Source organism: Nyctibius grandis, chromosome Z (assembly GCF_013368605.1).
Source record: "Nyctibius grandis isolate bNycGra1 chromosome Z, bNycGra1.pri, whole genome shotgun sequence".
NCBI lineage: Eukaryota > Metazoa > Chordata > Aves > Nyctibiiformes > Nyctibiidae > Nyctibius > Nyctibius grandis.
The window spans coordinates 9,019,401-9,037,551 of NC_090695.1; the positions used below are offsets into that span (position 1 = coordinate 9,019,401).

At 43.0% G+C, this 18,151-nt stretch overlaps 1 protein-coding gene across 2 annotated transcripts in view; it reads left to right on the plus strand.

Annotated features, from left to right (window-relative positions):
• Positions 1–18,151, plus strand: part of UNC13B (unc-13 homolog B) — a 197,899-nt gene that overhangs the window by 58,413 nt on the left and 121,335 nt on the right. For both annotated transcript variants that reach the window (XM_068422034.1, XM_068422033.1), the window contains one exon: positions 909–999. In XM_068422034.1, the coding sequence (XP_068278135.1) occupies positions 909–999 (91 nt within the window). The remainder of the gene's footprint in view (positions 1–908; positions 1,000–18,151) is intronic.

Sequence of the window (18,151 nt, forward strand, 5' to 3'; positions counted from 1 at the left end):
TATTCACACAGTCTATTTCAGGCTAATTTAGGCGTCTAACTTGGATACTCCTGCATCACTGACTCTATTTCTTTCCACTTTCTGGCAATGCTCTCCTATCTCCATTGAGTATGCATGGAACTGAGCTCTGAATGTTGATCCTTAGTTGTACCTGAGATAAATACGTAGCATGGATGGACGTTGCTTTCAGCTGTGTTGTTTTTTATACTGTCAGCAGTGTGGGGTGCTTTGCAGACAGGGAAAGATGTTTGTTTTGGTGTTTCACACCTCAGCAACGTACAAAAGAAGGAATGCAACCAAAGGTATCATGAGGTTAGGGAGTGTAAAATGCACGGTGGGGTACTGAGATGATGCATTGCTGCCAGATGCACGTGCCCTCTTGAAAGGGTGTAGGAAAGGGTGGAGTGAGAAAGGTGCAATGAATGGGGAAAAACACACCTGAGCCCTGTTGCTAGTGTTTCCACTGAAGAAGGGCTGTAAATTTGTAGCAGTAAGGGTGAATAGGAAGAGGTGGTGATTAGAAGAGACCTGGAACAGGCATGGGGATGGAAAACCTTCTGTCTACCTCTTTGTGTGTGCTGTTATGATACCAACGTGTTGAACTGGCCTGATCATGTATCGTGGACTGCTTCCCTGATGTTCTGACCAACACCATCTTACTCCTGGGACTGGATTGTATCATAGCTTATATCTTTCAGCTCATCGGTTTCCAAGATAATTCCTTTGTATAAGGAAACCTCTGCTTTATCCTCTCACTTCCTGGAGCATGTGCAGGGCTCTGTTGACCAGAGCTCATTGGTTACTTGAGCTTCCGGAGCTGAAGCTGTGATTGCACTGTGTAACGTTGAATCTTTAATGCTACGGATGAGTGTTTTTCATATAGTGTTTTTCTGTTTCGTGCCTTTAAGCTACCATGGTGACAACGAGCCACCACCATTTCCTCCAGCAAGAGCCCGTTGGATTAGAGCCATTAGCAAAGTTCGACTGCGGCTTCAAGAGGTAGGATGGAGTATTGCTTCGCTCCTTCTCTGTGCTACCTGGGCTTTAGATCTGTGGCTCAAGGTTTAATTTCTTCTTCCTTGTAAGACACCTCTTACAGTTTTGCTGTTTTGCAGACAAACATTTAATCAAATATATTGTATAGGACTGCAACGTGTTGTGATGGTCTTAGAGCTATCTAGAGACTGATGTCCAGTTTGAACATCGTTGTGTGGAACTAGAGATGAATATCAGAAAAGATGCAAAAGCAGAGAAATTAGCTCTGAATTTGTAAATAGTAATAATAATGCCTGGGACTAAATGGTTTGTGTTAAACTGTTTGAAGTGAAGACTTTTTCTCAAGGCAACTTGAGGATAGCTTGTTACCATATTAGGAGTTGTCTGTATTATTTGTCGTATGAAAATGTTCTTTGGGAAACTTTACATCAAATATTTTTATATATACTAATTGAAAGTGGGTGTATAATTAGTCTCAGTATTTCCATCTCATGAAAGTAAGGTTTAAAAATAAATAATCTTCATTTGGGAAGTCAAAAGGAAAAGGTTGTGACATTTTCTTCAACAGTATAAACACTCTTGTTTTAGAAAACAGTGATTAAGACCCGAAAAGTTGTTGTTTTTTTTGAAAAAAAAAGTCTTATGCTTTCATCCCATCTCTATGCCCACATAAAGATAACATATGGTGTTCATATTCTATAGATGATAAACTATTGCCTATTACCCGAAGTACAGAGTTAATATATTTCATTTAGAAGTACTACTTTCTTCTATAGCTCTCGTGTTTTGTTTTCATAAGAAATTATTTTCCAGTGTCTATTTATCAGTAGCAGGACTTCTCTTCTGGATTTGTTGCAAACTTTTAGGAAAATGAATTTTTTTTTTTTTTTTTTTTTTTGCATCTGATGTGGCAGCTGAAGTGCCATAGCAGAAATAGTTTTTCCCTTAGCTTTTCTGGATTGTAAGTTCTTTCCCATCTAACAATTACTGTGTTGTTTCACTTCTGAGCAGAAGGATTCGGGTCAAAACTGTCAGTAAGACATGGAAAGTGAAATTTTAAGGACACCATTAGTATCTAAGAAGAAAAGGAACTTCTGTTGTGGTTTTGTACAGCATGTGAGCTAAACAGTTTAGTTCTGTGCCATATGGAAAACCAGTGCACAAACATACTGGAAGGGACAAGAGATTCAGTGATGCCTCTCCCTGGATCTCTCTCTTTTTTTCCTGAGAGAGTACAAGGTCCATGAGGTGGTTCATCATCAGTCTTTGTGTTTCTGCTGAATTGGAAGGAAGACATCTTTGAGGTGACTGTAACAGAAACACTGGTTTAGTTATGATAGCAAAATGTCATTATTTGCTTTGCCTTGACCACTCCTAACAACTATTGATCCAAAATTCCCTTAAAACAACAAATGTAAGAGATGGAGCTTTCCAGCAGCCTGCTCTGAGGCTTAGCTGTCTTTACTGTCCAAAGGCTTTTCCTAACCTCTGCTCGAGATCTGTCTTGTGCCTTATAAATCCATTGCTCATGATGAGGACAAGGAGTGAAGGAGCAGAGCTGATTCCCTTCCTCTCTGGAATAGTGAAGGGCTGCTGCAAAGAGAGGAAGAAGCCCCACTTGCTCTTCTCATGTTCACTAAATGGCCCTTTTTCTTTTAGCCTTTTCTTCTGAGGTTTTGTTTTAGGCATCCTTTAATCAGCCTGTCTTTCCCCCACCCCCCCTTTCTTTTTTTTTCTGAAGTGCAGTGTCCAAAGCTGAATGTAGAAACCCAGCTGAGAGACAGCTCATGTGCACTACAGAGCAATGAAGGCTTTGTTCTCCAGGCTGTGATCCTGATATCCCAAGATATCAGGTATCCTGCTGTGATGGTACCTTTTTATCACAAACACTGATGCATAGTTAGCCTCTTATCCTTTCCAGAGCTGAGATTCCTTCTGAAGAAGAGCTTTGTCAGTTGTTCCCTAGCCTACTTCGTGTTGGATTACAGCTGAATATGGCTTTGCGCTTGTTCTTACAGAATTGTTTTTTTCACTCCTTAAGCACGTTGCTGTCTGTCTCTTCCTAGACTGTTATGCCTACAAATCCTTCAAGTTTTATGTGAAAAAGTTGTGTAGTACCCAAGCTGCCAGGCTGTGTGCTACCAGAGCTGCCTGAGGGACCCTGCTTGATACATTCTTTGAGTCTGGCTACCCTGAGTATAATTTTTTTCCAGTGTGTTTGCATCTATTTTAGCAGTTTCATCCAGACCTCAGGATATAAAACTTCTGCTGTTCTTCTCCTACCTCTAAGACTAATTTACATTGTCATAGAAGGAAGTTAAATGCATTTGACACAGTTCTACTCTTGATGAAACCATGCTCACTGTTATTTCTCTCCTTTTTATGTTCTAGAAGATTTGCAAATAATTTGATTATTTGTTCCAGTCTTAAATTCCCAGGAGGGGAGGGGAAAAAGTCAAGTTAGCGCTTTCATAATTCTCCAAGTCCTTCTCTTCCTACTTTTTAAGCATAAATGCTTGCTTTGCCCTTTTCAAATCTTCACGTGTATTGCCCGTTTTTAAGTTCTTAGCACTTTGTGATTGTCAGTGTTGCAACCTAGTACCTGAGCATGACAATTTATTAGGGCCAGATGACTTAGAAATAACTATGTTTGCTTTCAAATTTGTTTTCCTTTATTGCAGCCTTTTTTTTTTATAACTTGCTAAATGTTTTTTCCCCCTTTTTAAAAAACAATATTAATTCTGTCAGCTGCCTTACTGCAGTTTTCCCTGTCAGTGAAGACCTAAAGCAATTAAGGCATCAAATGTTTCAGCCTTCTTAATGCCACCTGATGATAGCTTTGTCTTCTTATGAGTAGCAGCCATGGTTTTTTTGTTGTATTGTGTGTTCAGTGCTAGGTGTTTAATTTTGTGCTTTGGCCTTTTGATTTCTTCCCTGTGCAGTCATGCTTGTCCTTAAAAACTTCATCAAGAAGATATCTGTAGTTCGAGGTTCAAGCCCTCTGAAGAGCTTGGGATTTTTTTGGACAGGTCTCTTATTGTATATCCTTTCCTTCCTCTTCACTGAGATAGCTTGTGATTTTTGTCTGTTAATGCTGCTTCATTAACTGTTAACAGCTTCCTGAACTCCTGGTCCTTTAAGCCTGTTTCCCTAGAGCTCTAGCTACTGATTTTCTGAGTTTTTATTAGTTTGTGTTCTTCAATTACATAGTGTTTTTCTAGCTTATCTGATTCCTTTCCTTCCAAGGTATCAGGAAGACACTCACAGTTTTCTCAGATGCATTTACAGAATCACAGAATCACAGAATGTTAGGGATTGGAAGGGACCTTGAAAGATCATCTAGTCCAATCCCCCTGCCGGGGCAGGATTGCCTAGACCATATCACACAGGAACGCGTCCAGGCGGGTTTTGAATGTCTCCAGAGAAGGAGACTCCACAACCTCTCTGGGCAGCCTGTTCCAGTGTTCGGTCACCCTTACAGTAAAGAAGTTTTTCCTCATATTTAAGTGGAACCTCCTGTGTTCCAGCTTGCACCCATTGCCCCTTGTCCTGTCAAGGGATGTCACTGAGAAGAGCCTGGCTCCATCCTCTTGACGCTTGCCCTTTACATATTTATAAACATTAATGAGGTCACCCCTCAGTCTCCTCTTCTCTAAGCTAAAGAGACCCAGCTCCCTCAGCCTCTCCTCATAAGGGAGACGTTCCACTCCCTTAATCATCTTCATGGCTCTGCGCTGGACTCTCTCTAGCAGTTCCCTGTCCTTCTTGAACTGAGGTGCCCAGAACTGGACACAATACTCCAGATGCGGCCTCACGAGGGCAGAGTAGAGGGGGAGGAGAACCTCTCTCGACCTGCTGACTACACCCCTTCTAATACACCCCAGGATGCCATTGGCCTTCTTGGCCACAAGGGCACACTGCTGGCTCATGGTCATCCTGCTGTCCACTAGGACCCCCAGGTCCCTTTCCCCTACGCTGCTCTCCAACAGGTCTGCCCCCAACTTGTACTGGTACATGGGGTTGTTCTTGCCCAGATTCAGGACTCTACACTTGCCCTTGTTATATTTCATTAAATTTCTCCCCGCCCAACTCTCCAGCCTGTCCGGGTCTCTCTGAATGGCTGCGCAGCCTTCCGGCGTGTCAGCCACTCCTCCCAGTTTTGTGTCATCAGCGAACTTGCTGACAGCGCGCTCTAATCCCTCATCCAAGTCATTAATGAATATATTGAATAGAACTGGTCCCAGTACCGACCCTTGAGGGACTCCGCTAGACACAGGCCTCCAGCTGGACTCTGTCCCATTGACCACCACTCTCTGGCTTCTTTCCTTCAGCCAGTTCACAATCCACCTCACTACCCGATCATCCAGACCACACTTCCTCAGTTTAGCTGCGAGGATGCTGTGGGAGACCGTGTCAAACGCTTTACTGAAATCGAGATAGACCACATCCACAGCTTTACCATCATCTATCCACTGGGTAACATCCTCATAAAAGGCTATCAAGTTGGTTGAGCATGACTTCCCCTTGGTGAAGCCATGCTGAGTGCCCCTAATGATCCCCCTATCCTTGATGTGCCTAGAGACAGCACCAAGAACAAGTTGTTCCATCACCTTTCCGGGGATGGAGGTGAGGCTGACCGGTCTATAGTTACCTGGGTCCTCCTTCTTGCCCTTTTTGAAGACTGGAGTGACATTTGCTTTCCTCCAGTCCTCAGGCACCTCTCCCGTTGCCCACGACTTAGCAAAGATGATGGAGAGTGGCCTAGCAATGACTTCCGCCAGCTCCCTCAGCACCGCGGGGGCATCCCATCAGGGCCCATGGATTTATGGACGTCCAGATTGCTTAATTGGTCCCTGACCCAGCCCTCATCAACCAAGACAGATTCCTCCTCTATCCTGACTTCTTCTGAGGCCTCAGGGGTCCGGGGCTCCTCAGGACAGCCTCCAGCAGTATAGACAGAGGCAAAGAAGGCATTCAGTAACTCCGCCTTCTTTTTATCCTCTGTCTCCAGGGCCCCCACCTCATTCATCAGTGGGCCTACATTGCCTCTAGTGTTGGCTTTACCTGCAATGTATTTGAAGAAGCCCTTTCTGTTGTCCTTGACCTCTCTTGCAAGGTTTAATTCCAAGGAGGTCTTAGCTTTCCTAGTTGCCTCCCTACATCCTCTGACAACAGACTTCGATTCCTCCCAAGTGGCCAGCCCCTCCTTCCATGATCTGTACACCCTCTTCTTCCACTTGAGTTTGCCCAGCAGTTCCCTGTTTAACCATGCAGGTCTCCTGGTACCCTTCCTTGACTTCCTACTTGTTGGGATGCTCTGATCTTGAGCTCGGAAGAAGCAGTCCTTGAATGCTAACCAACTATCTTGGGCCCCCTTACCTTCTAGTACCCTGTCCCATGGGATTTCCCCTAGCAATTGCTTGAAAAGGCCAAAGTTGGCCCTCCTGAAGTCCAGGGTTGCGATTCTGCTAGCTATTCTGTTCCTGCCACATGAGATCCTGAACTCTACCATCTCATGGTCACTACAACCAAGGCTGCCCTCAACCTTCACCTCTTCAACCAGACCCTCCTTGTTAGTGAGGATAAGATCCAGCAGCGCTCCTCTCCTAGTTGGCTCATCCACCATTTGCATCAGAAAGTTATCATCAATGCACTGGAGGAACCTCCTGGACTGAGGATGGCTGGCTGAGTAGGCCTCCCAGCAAATATCAGGGTAGTTGAAATCCCCCATGACAACCAGGCCCTGTAATTGCGAGACTGCTCTCAGCTGCCTGTAGAAGGCCTCATCACCCTCCTCATCCTGATCCGGTGGCCTGTAATAGACACCCACAACAGTATCACCCCTGCCAGCCTGCCCCTTAATTCGCACCCACAAACTCTCAACTTGCTCCTGATCCGCCCCTGGACAGAACTCAATACATTCTAGCTGCTCACTCACATAAAGAGCAACTCCACCACCTCTCCTTAGCGGCCTGTCTTTCCTGAACAGGACATAGCCATCCATGACCACATTCCAGTCATGTGAGGCGTCCCACCAAGTCTCTGTAATTGCCACTAAATCATAGCCCCCCGACCGAACACGGATTTCCAACTCCTCCTGTTTATTCCCCATGCTGCGTGCATTGGTGTACAGGCATTTCAGGGAGCGAGCTGAGCACACCGATTTCACCCCAGGGGGATGGGAGGCCTCCTGGTCTACCTCAACAGCGTTGCCCCAGTGGTGCAAGCCCAGCTACTACCCCATCCCCCTTCGAATCTAGTTTAAAGCTCTCCGAATGAGCCCTGCTAATTCCTGTCCCAGAACCCTTTTGCCCGTACGACATAAGCCTTTCCCATGTATTACAGTCACGCCTGTTGTCTTATAAAACCAGCCATTATCAAAGAACCCAAAGCCCTGCCTCATTTCTCTCTGTACTTTCGCTCAAATCTAGAAGAGCATCTATGCTAGTTGCTTTCTGCACCTTGTGCATCATCATCAGTTCATTTCTAGATCTTGTTTGAAAGTCAGTGATATGAATACAGACTATGCAGATAAGTATCAGGATTGGAAAGGTCCCTGTGATGATAGTCTAACTGGGTGATTCTGTTGGCAGTTAGAACAGGTCATGTCTCATTTATCTGATCACCCTATTAACATCTTCCCATCTTTTATCATTAACTAGAAGCTTTCCAAGAGGACTGTCCTCCTCTTTTGCACCAGCGCTTAGAGCAGCTGCTTATGTCCTTGATGTTCAAAGTGATGCCTCCATCTCTTTTCCAAGTTCCCCTTCCTCAATGTGCAATATCATTTCCTTAATAAGCGTAGAGCTCCAGCTCACTGATCCAAACTACTGGATTCCTCTCATATAGACTACTGAAATGGTTCTTATGACTCTTAATTCTTAATAATCTGCCTGAAATTTGAAAGAAAGAAAAGAGAAAAAAAAAAAAAGATAGCCAAGAAGTTTCCATATGTGATGTGATTATAAATCCCGTGAGCAATTTAGCCTCCTACCTGGGAAGAGATTAATATTCATGTGAATAATATACATGCATCCTACAGCACCATGAGTCAGAGAAATGTAGTATTTTAATTAAGACTTGACAGTTATAAAATGGCACAGAAATTTGTAACTGTGCATGTTAAAAAAGCTTTGTGGTAGCATGCACGGTTTTTTCTTCACTTCTGCTGTTTTGCTTGTTCTCTTTCTGTGTTTGTGAACAGGAAACTTAATTATGCCAGAATCAAACTAGGGTTTTCAGCCCTGAGACGAATGACTCAATAATTTTCACCTTCACACTTAGAACTTTTTCTACAAAGAAGGATTAATTGATAGCTCGTCTGCTGCAGTCCCTCTGTGGAAGCTTCTTTTCCAGAAGAACAAAACCCACATAGCTATTGCATCTTCAACTTGCAGCCCTCCTTAACTGAAATAGCCTTCAGCTAGGGAGACACAGCTGTATGACTTCTAAAGTTTGAATCTGAGATTTGTGTAACACAGAAGAATTGGTGGACTGGAAAAGAGCAAAAATTCACTCAAATCATCAAATTGCCTCTCTTACCGATTCTTTCATGTATATTTATTACAAGAGGATGTGGGGTCTGGGTATTTATCCACTTATATTGAGTTTGTTTACAGGGGGGAAAGTCTTATTCATGATTTTCCCTTTTTATGTCAGGAAATTAAATACATCAGTTTACTTGTTTTCATTTCAAAACGAAAGTCATTGGAACAGTGTTTACTCTTTGTTTTTTCTTCTTCTAGGTGCCATTTTATACCAATTATTTTAATTTTAATCTTTGTCTTTCCTTGTTAAATGTCTGTTCTTTTTGACTGTTATGTGACTAGGTCACATACCGAGATGGCAGATGTAGTTTATGACATTGTTTTTCTGGGATATGATAGGGACCTGTAGCTGGGGGACTAAATGACTGTTCTCCTCTAGTCCTACAGGTACCCAATCATATCCTCAGTCTTATTTTCCCATGCCTCATAGTTTCACAGTCAGCGCTTCTGATCAAGCACTTGCAAATATTTAAGAACCATCAGGACCTCACTTTTAAATAACCAGTGAGGGTGTTGTATTGGTGATTTTTGAGTGTGAAGACCTATTTTTATTTTGAGAAAGAAAGTTGTTCGTGCAAACCACCACTAATTCCTTTTTTAGCTGTGATATGTCCTGACGAGTCTTTTCTGGACTCCTGCTATTCCACTGTTAGTGAGGAGACCAGCAAGGCACTAACTGGTGCCAGTTTTGGTTACCAGTTTGATTCTAAGTTATCTGTCTGCCCCCACTCCCCACATGTGAATCCAGGCCCTCTGATCAGTAAAACCATGTACTGTACACCAGCCCAGATGGCTAGTGGAGGACATGCCTGCTTTGAGCCAGTCACCAAAAGGCTAGAAACCATCCCTTTCCACCTCTCATGAACTGTGCAGTCCATGCAATCATTTACTTTGGGCATTTTATTTCCCTTAAGCTTTGTTGCCTAGGTGTCTTTTTATCAGTCCCGTGAAGATGAGTAAGCTCTGCATTTTCAAAGCCTCCCACACAGTGGCAAAGAAGCAAAGTGAAGCACTGTGACTCTAACAGAGTTACTAGAAACTTCTCTTCATACAGAAAAACTACATCTCCAGTTAAATGTCTTCCTTCTTTTCTACCTGTTGTATTTATGAAGGTTATCTTTAACTTCTGCCAAAATACCAGCATTACTGATCAAATGTCCCAGGGATCGGGGTTGGTGGGAATCTGTAGAACACCCTTGTGCTCATGCAATTGCTGTTCCTACACCAGAGAGGAAAGCAGGTCTGTGTAGGTAAGGTGCGATCAGCTGTAGGGCAGACTGTCTGTTGTTGGGTGGCTGTGCTTGCCATGGCAGTCAAATGCTCTCTGCATACCTTATCTATAAAATGCATGTGTGGCTTTCAGATCCCTTAGGGATCGCACAACGATGATTATTTAGGCAGCATTTAAATATGAAAGTGATGGAGGTGTTCTACTATTTCCCCGTGCCATAGTCTTACTTGCCTGTGTTCCATCTGACACTGCAGGCTGACAAGTCTTGCGGGACTCCCCAAAGCCCCTTACAGCTTTCCCAAGGCAGCTTTTAGTGCAGGGTGATTCCCAGTGCCTGAACAACCTGTGTCTGTTGTCTCTTCTGGTTGCCTCTCTGAGAGGGAAGGTTCGGCTGACATGCTGTACTCCGAGTCATCTCCGAGTGTCTTAAATAATATGTCTGCATTACTCGCATCTGTTTGGAATAAAATGCATGTTTATTTATCCTTACTGAAATTCTCCGAGACCTACTATCATTTTTTAACCTGCTCTACATTAAATTTTAACTGTTGTAATATAGCAAAGAGATAATTATTCGTGTGTACACACAAGAAAATAGTGCTGTGCTTTCATTAGCTGCTGTTGTGATTTTTTCAGTAGTTTTTTGATAACTTTATCTCCAGTGGGAAAAATCAGCAGGCTTGCCCTTTTTAGAGTAGTTATGCTAAAATGAAGGGAAATGCTCTCTTGTGGAGCAACGTGCTGATCAGAAATGCTTTTCATAATGACCACAGCAGCTAGGAGCCTGTTCAGTTGCTAACAGGATTTTCTGCAAGCTTCTCTGAACATATCAGTGTACTGACACTCAACTTCTATTCACCTCTGCTAAAAAACAGTTTTGGTGTTGATGGCCTGTATTCGCTGGCACACAGGACGTCTGTCCCTTTCAGTGACAACAAAGTTCCTCCATACCTTCCTGTTGCTGGTTGGGAAACACCCAAACAAACTTGGGGAGTTTTTGTAAATGTAACAGGAGTTTGCAGAGTGGATAACTAACTTTTCCAATAACGCCGTTTTACTTTTTCACTGCAAGCCTCCTGTGGGCTTGCAAGACGAGGGCTAGCCTCCACGAGAATGCAAAGAATCCTGACATGTTATTACTTTTCCTCGTCTATGATAGTATTCAGGACTGTGGTTTTGCTTCTGTAGTTTTGTGTTGTAAACTCTACACATCTATAAGTCAAAATTCTTATGGAGCCTTTGAATGGGAATTCAAGTGTAATTTACCTTTTTGCCAAGGTTTATTCCATTGATTTCCTTAAAAATAAAGGGAAAGCGTTTGTGCAACAGCTGGGATACAGGTTACAAACACGGGATGTTCTGCAGTCGGGTGTATTCTTACTTGGTGCACACTGAGTTCCAGTAATTCAGTTTGGCTGAACTGTGTGCTTCTGTTCTCTGACTTGTAAGGTCTTAGTGGCAGTTCTGGGATGCATGTGAATAGTTTGCTGTTATATCTCTTTTTTTTTTTTTCCCCCATGCTTGAAATACTTCATGTGTGAGTATTTGACTTCTGGAGTGAAGCTGGATGGAAAGTGGCTGCTGCTTTTCAAAGTGTGAGGTCTTTTTGGGAGTGGGTGGGGCATTAGACTTTCTGGTTTTGACTTTTCGAGATTGACTGGGATATAACAGATGGGAGACCCCTCTGCAGAAGAGCCAGCACTTTAAGCTAGAATATATCTAGAATAAGTGAGGGAACAGGACTCTAGTTACTGATCTAAACTGGACAATAATGAGATTTTAACCTAGGTGCTAAGCTGTAACACTCTTCTAGGGGATGGCTCTTCCCTGCACTCCCTCCCCTGTTTGGACGTCTTAGACCAGAGAAATATTCCTGTTCAAATTCATCGTGGTCCTGTAAGGCAGATTTTAATTCTGATAAGTTGGTGTTTTCTGACGGAAGAGGTATCTTATTCACCTTCCTCCCTCTGCATGGGAATTGTACCTCTGCTGATCAGAGAGCAAGATGTGGGTGGCAGCAGTGGGCTGGCAATGTGGATAGATGACCTTATGTCTTGTACAGCTCCTAGGTTCCCAATTAGACTATGTACCCAGAACTGCTGCCTTTTTGTCTCTGGCATTGTTTCTCTTAGGCAATCTGGTCACAGGAATTTCTGTGTTTGTTATCTCCAGAAGTGACTTGTGTGTTGCAGGCTGAAGGAACTCCATGTGCACAGAGCACCTCTGAACTGGGGTGAGCTACAGTAAGTTCTTTTCCTCTGCCTGGTGCTGTCTGGCTTGCATTCACGTTTGTACCAAGACTTTTCCAAATATTTTAACAAGCAAGTGCTTTTCTTTTCCTAAGACCTGCTGCAGGAGTTGTCTGAAGCTTTCAGGAAAAATGGAACACAGATCTGTTTGGAGAGTGGAACAAGTCCTCTAAATATTATATACTAAAGGCTGTAGAAGAGTACTAAAAATGTTGGAGCTGACGCAACCATTGCCACCTTATGCAAAACTCCCCTCTTTGCACCTTGTTTTGGGGATGTAATGGCAGAAAGAATTACCGCAGTGTAATTGATAGAGGCTTGTAGCTGATGTGGAGTGGGGTGCAGAAACATGTGGTGTCCTGGCTGCCTGGACATGCTGCTCACACATGGTCCTGATCAGTAGAAACTGAGAGAGCTTCATCTAGCATTGGAGTAAGTCAATTCCTCCTGCTCAGAATAGGGGTGCAATGGGAGAGGTGGGTGGGGGGACTCCTACCTGCCACATATGCAGCCCTTTAAAAATAGCCTTGGCTGTTGGGAGAGCCAGACTTCACACTCTTTATTTTTAAGGCTCTGTGTGGGAGGAGGGGATATTTCCCAGTGTTGTGTATTACTTGAAGCAATCTGTACAAGAAATGCTGCACTGGAGAGATAGCAGTGGGCTTTGGCTTACAAAGCACAAGACTTGGGGAAAAGATGAGCTAACCAGGACTGGCTGAGAGCATCTTAAATGAAGTGTTAACTATTCATGCAACGTTAGCAAACGCTTTGAATAATATAACGACTTCACAGAAAAAGGCAGTAGGTCAGAAGAAGGAGTTTGGTACATGACAACTTTGTCTTCTAGTGTTGTTTTGTTTTCACTTGTTTCTTGTTTTCCAAGCTTTGTGGTTACACAACTTGTTTAGATGTAGGGCAGGGTTGCCTTGCATGCTTTTGATCTAATTTTTGGAGTTGTGTAGTTTGTTGTAACTGGAATCTTCTAGTACTGTGCATCTGGATTTAAGAAAGACAATTGCTTCCCCCGACCCCCCCCCCCCCCCCCCCCCCCATTGTAAAAGTGGCATTTGGAAGTCAAAATGCTGTTAATTATGCTTAATGTAATGTCTGAAGATAGCAGGACTCCAGTTCTGGTTGGTTCTACATAGTATGTAAAAGAGAGTAGCATTTTTATTTTCTCCACATTTTAATGTCAATGGTTTACTGGGTTCAAGCCACTTAAAGGTCTTGTGGTACAGCAGATGAATGCTGTCCGTTAAGAGGTAGTTCTTGCTAGGTGATAGGAGAACTTTCTTTGCATCCAGACTCCTTTCTCAGCAACCAAACAGGATTTTTAGGCCGTATCATGGCCGCTGGCATGTTGTCTACTGTGTGCTCATATTTAGAGTCTGAACAATTTTGTGACAGTGTGGAGGACTGATCAGATGAGCCTGGATCAAGGATCTGGGTCAAGCTGTGTGTTCATTTCCGTTGCTGTGATGGTTAATCACTGCACTTTCGTAATGATCTCTTCGGTGGTTCCCCTTTGGTTTCATTTGAAACTGACACTTGGTAAAGGTGGGACCAGTTATTCCTCTCCTTGGCTTCTGAATCTGCAAGGAAATGCCTGCAGCCTTTCCGGCATTCTGTGAGTAGGGTTTGTAACGTGCATCCTCTTCTGAAAGGCGCTTGAGAACATCAAGGTATTGGATATCTGTTCTGTAGGGAGAATTTCCTGAACGCATTAACAGCTTCACCCTTTGTGTGCTGTAAAACTAAAGATAATTTAGGCATAAAGCTGGGGTGAAATCCCACATGTAGCTTGAGATTTTCATCTGTCGCTCAAGCATGCAGGTACCAGATGCTGGAAGGGCTGTGATAAGTCTGAGTGCTAATTTATGGGGGAGCTGTAGTCTTGCTGTACAGGGTGGCTTGTGCCTTCAGGCTCACAGGATGATGAGGTACCAGGTGAGCAGCGGTGCTGCTCTCTGGCCTATGGGAGTATCGTGTTAAAAACAGGAGCATCCTGTTTAAGCCACTCTTCTGCATTGGATCAGGAAGAAGGAGGGAAGGGCTGTAGGCTAATTTAGTCTGCCCTCCCAGTGTGTAAGGCTGTAAAAATAATTGGGAAAGGAAGTGTTGCTGCCTGGCAAATGGGAAATTAGTAAAAACACTAATTGCATGCTGCTTTATACTCTGTGCTGTGCTGTGACAGACCAGGTGGGCAGTAGGTCTCATCTGCCTGTATTTCCATAATATTTCTAATTCGCCATGTAGGAAACCAGAAAAGGGTTTGGAGAAGATGGAGGCTATTGCAAAAATCAGAGAAAATACTATAGAAGTGAGAGGGGGGACACTGGGGCGGTCCTGGGAGGGGAGGTGCCGAGGATGTGTGAGATGAGACCAAACAAGTATGGCTCAGCTTGGCAGACTGGAAACTGAGAGCGGATGTTGCTGCCACATACTAATAGAGCATGGGAGTAAATATTGGCAAGTTTACAGCTATTTAAGCTAAAGGTTAATGTTAGCGCAAGAGAACAGAAGGGTATAAGCTGGTTATGAACAAACCCGGGCTGGAAATCAGAAAGCGATTTTTCTAATTGTTAGTGAACAGCTTCCAAATGGGTTTCTTTGCCCTTTCTGTTTCTAATTAATCTAAAAATGGTGCTGTTTATGAAAGCTATTATATGACAGTCACCTGTGGAGGCAAAGAATGGGTCTTCATCACGCAGGAAGCCTCTAAGTAGGCTGTGAGAAATGTCCGTGGAACCGCAGCCGCCGTGACTATTTATCGTAGCGTGGCCTCCCCATGTTCACACTGCCCACCTGCCTGCCTTTGCTGCCGAGCTGTGCTGCCTTGCAGGACCCTGTGGGTTTTGGAGCACAACCAGAGGTGCATAGGAGAGGTATTTGCTACTTAGATGCTGTCACTGAAGTAAAATGGTGAAAAACATATTGCAGCCTCACTTGGATGGTGGCTTTTCCATGCAGTTGCACAGAAGATACTAAGGATGCTAGACTGTGTGAGGGGTTTCTTGAAGAACGGTAGTTATTAGTGACTCATGCCTGGTAATGAACCTGTCATAGATATAATTTTGTTTTCTGACAAATGTTCGAGTGGTAACGCTTTCAGGAAATATGGTGTAGTTTGTAAAAAAGGTTTGTTCTGAAGTGAGATTTTAAAAATTCCCCATGGGATTTCAGTTGCTTATTTAGACAGTAAATTGCAATTGAACCTGTATTCATGAAAAGTTTTTTTTAAAAGCTAACGCTGGAAGATTATTTTCTAGGGGAGCTTGAAAAGCAACAGAGAATATCAAGACAAAATCAGTGATGTGTACTAAAAAGGAGATAATAGAGCTGTCCAGCTAGAAGGGAATTTAGATTTAGCCTTGAACTGATTTACCTATTTATCCTCACTTTGGTCAATACTTTTAAGTTGTCACATACAAGAATATATGAAATACAAATAGAGGTTGCTTTATGTAAAAGATCAGTTTATTTTAACCATGTTTCCATCTGTGTTTTTTATTTTTGTTAATGAGTCAATATTCACCTTGTATTTTAAGATAACACACATGTTTTTGAGAAACTGTTTCTGAGAAACTGACAGTACTGAATTTTATTGCAATTTATTTAAATTTTTCTATTTTTATTCAGTGTGTCATGTTAGTGCAGCAGATTAAATGCGTGCAAGTGTTTTTGTGATATCTCATGTAATGGGTACTTTAAGGAGCCAGTTTTTTCTACACAAATATCTGTAGATTGGCTGGTGTATTCACTCTGAATTTTGTTATGTCTAATTTAAGGAACATCATGTAAAGCAAGTACAACTCTCCTTAATATTTGTTATGTATGTTACTCATCCTAATTAAGTTGCTCTATTTTTAGCTTGCAGTAGTAATGGGTAGTTAATATACAACTGTGTACAGCTGCTAGAATCACCCGTTTTTCATCCCGTCTTTACATCCACTTCTCTCCAGTTTCAGTGAAGGTGGAGTGGCTTCCATGACCTGAGAGCACAGTGCAGAGGCATCAGCTACTGGAATGACACCTCGCCATCCCTGCTCAGTGTTTGGGTGTGTTTTGGTCAAACTGTGCTTGTCCCTCCTGTCACAGATTTGCCAGAGGCTAATTAACCTCTCAGTCACTTGACTTAGGTCAGCTATCTAATCAAAGCCTGGTTTGTAGTGCAATTTTCATCCCCTTGCAGAGGCTTTCTAAATCCAGTCATTTTCATTTTTTTTTGCATTAAATTTCCTCCCCGTCCCTCCTGATCCGGGGAGCAGACTGTCTGGGTTTCTAGACCCAGTTAATTCAGGCCCATTTGTAGAGCCTGTCAAATGCCTTTACTGGAGGTGTGAAAGCTGTGTCTGGGCTTATTAATACGGGTGTGATTGCTGGAGTCAGCTTTGTCAGAGCTATGGTGTGTCAGTGCCCCTTTTTTCTTATTCAGTGCCTACACTAACAGTGTCCTCAGAGACTGACAGAGGCTTATATGTGGTTCATAACAAGTATTTATGGGGTATTTTTGTTCGTTAATCAACTGCTGCCTTTTGCAGGGAATATAAATATATGAAATTATTCCTACCTACAGAGAAAAGCATATTATTTAAGCCAGCAGTCATAAAGACGAAGGTAGGGTAGTAAAAAAGATGCTTTCCCTGCTTTTTGAAAGTTGGTGCATCTGTAGCAAACGAGGAAGAAAGTGCTGGCAGAGGAATCAAACTGTCAGCAGAGGTAGCTGGGCATTGCTCCATATGGTTATTAGTTGTTATTCCTCTGCCACACTGTTATGTGGTGTTGGACAAGCCATGGCGGTTTTTGAAAAGGGTTTTTCCATTGCCTCTCCCTGTGATCCATTAATTGATTTCTGGTTATTTGATTTAAGATTCTGCAAATGACGGATCAGAGCAGTAAGTGAAGTAGCACTGGAAGCCAGTCGTCATAGTGTTTGATATGCTCCAAACTTAAGTGCTCTGAAAAGTCAGGCTTTTGTTATCTTGAGATGGCTGTTCAAACAGAGAAGGTCTTGAACTGACTCTGCCCCCATTCTTCACTTGTAGTGGGGACTTTTCACTTCACAGGTATGCTATGAAAACACCAGTTAATAGTGAATTACTTGAGTGATGTGATGATGAATGCAAAGAACACTCCTTAGCCCACTGCATATAACAGTGATGTATCTGCATGTAATGGTAGGGCATGGCTGCAATACAATAAATAATGCATGTGGTCGTGCTTTGAATAACATGAAGGAAACAATATTAAATAATTTCTTGTTTAGTGAGCAGTAGGACACCCTCTCTGCTTACTGAGAAAGGGTTTTACCTCCAGTTGGGGAAAAAATCGTCTTTAAGTTCATACTGGGTGCTACGCTGTAGGATCAGGGCATGGAATTCCTGTAGCCAAATCCTTATATGTTGGACCTACCTTTTGCAGAATGCGTGAACAGTTTTGTCAAGAGACCATTTCCCTGTTCTCACTGTCAAGCTCAGGTAGGAAAACACACTCCACAGTGTTTGAACTAAGCCGTGGTGTTGTGGACAGCTGGGTTGTCATGCAGACCGTCCATAGGGAGTAATGTAGCTTCATCTTTTGTCAGTAGAGAAGTGAACCACAGCAGGTCACAGTACTCAGCTAGCACCAGTGTCTGTAATAGCATGCCAAGATTGCATGCAAAGTTAAGACACATTGGTGCCTGTTAGCAGGTGTATGGATTACCATGTGGTTTCCTACCTGAGGCAGGTTCTGGAATGATACAGGTAAGGAGCAATAAAACCGAGACCTGGGCAGTATGTGAAGAGATTAACTAGACCATCTGTCTTCCTCAAAAGCATCCCTGAAAAATGCTTGTACTCCCTCTTGTTATAACCTTCTGGGATAGAGATTTTGTAGCTTCCTTAGACAATCCATGCTTACTTATGATTAAAAGCTTTTCCAGATGCCTAACCTAGCTTTCCACTGCTGCAAGTTAAGCCTGTTATTTCTTTATCTGTATTTACAATAGAAATGCTGAATAGTTTACTTCCCTTCTGCTTGCCTCAACTAGTTCATGTTTGAATGCTGTTCTGTCTACCTGAGGTGTACATTTCACAGTATCTGCAACTTTTCCTTCCCAGGTTTCTTGATCAAAAAAACAATTACAG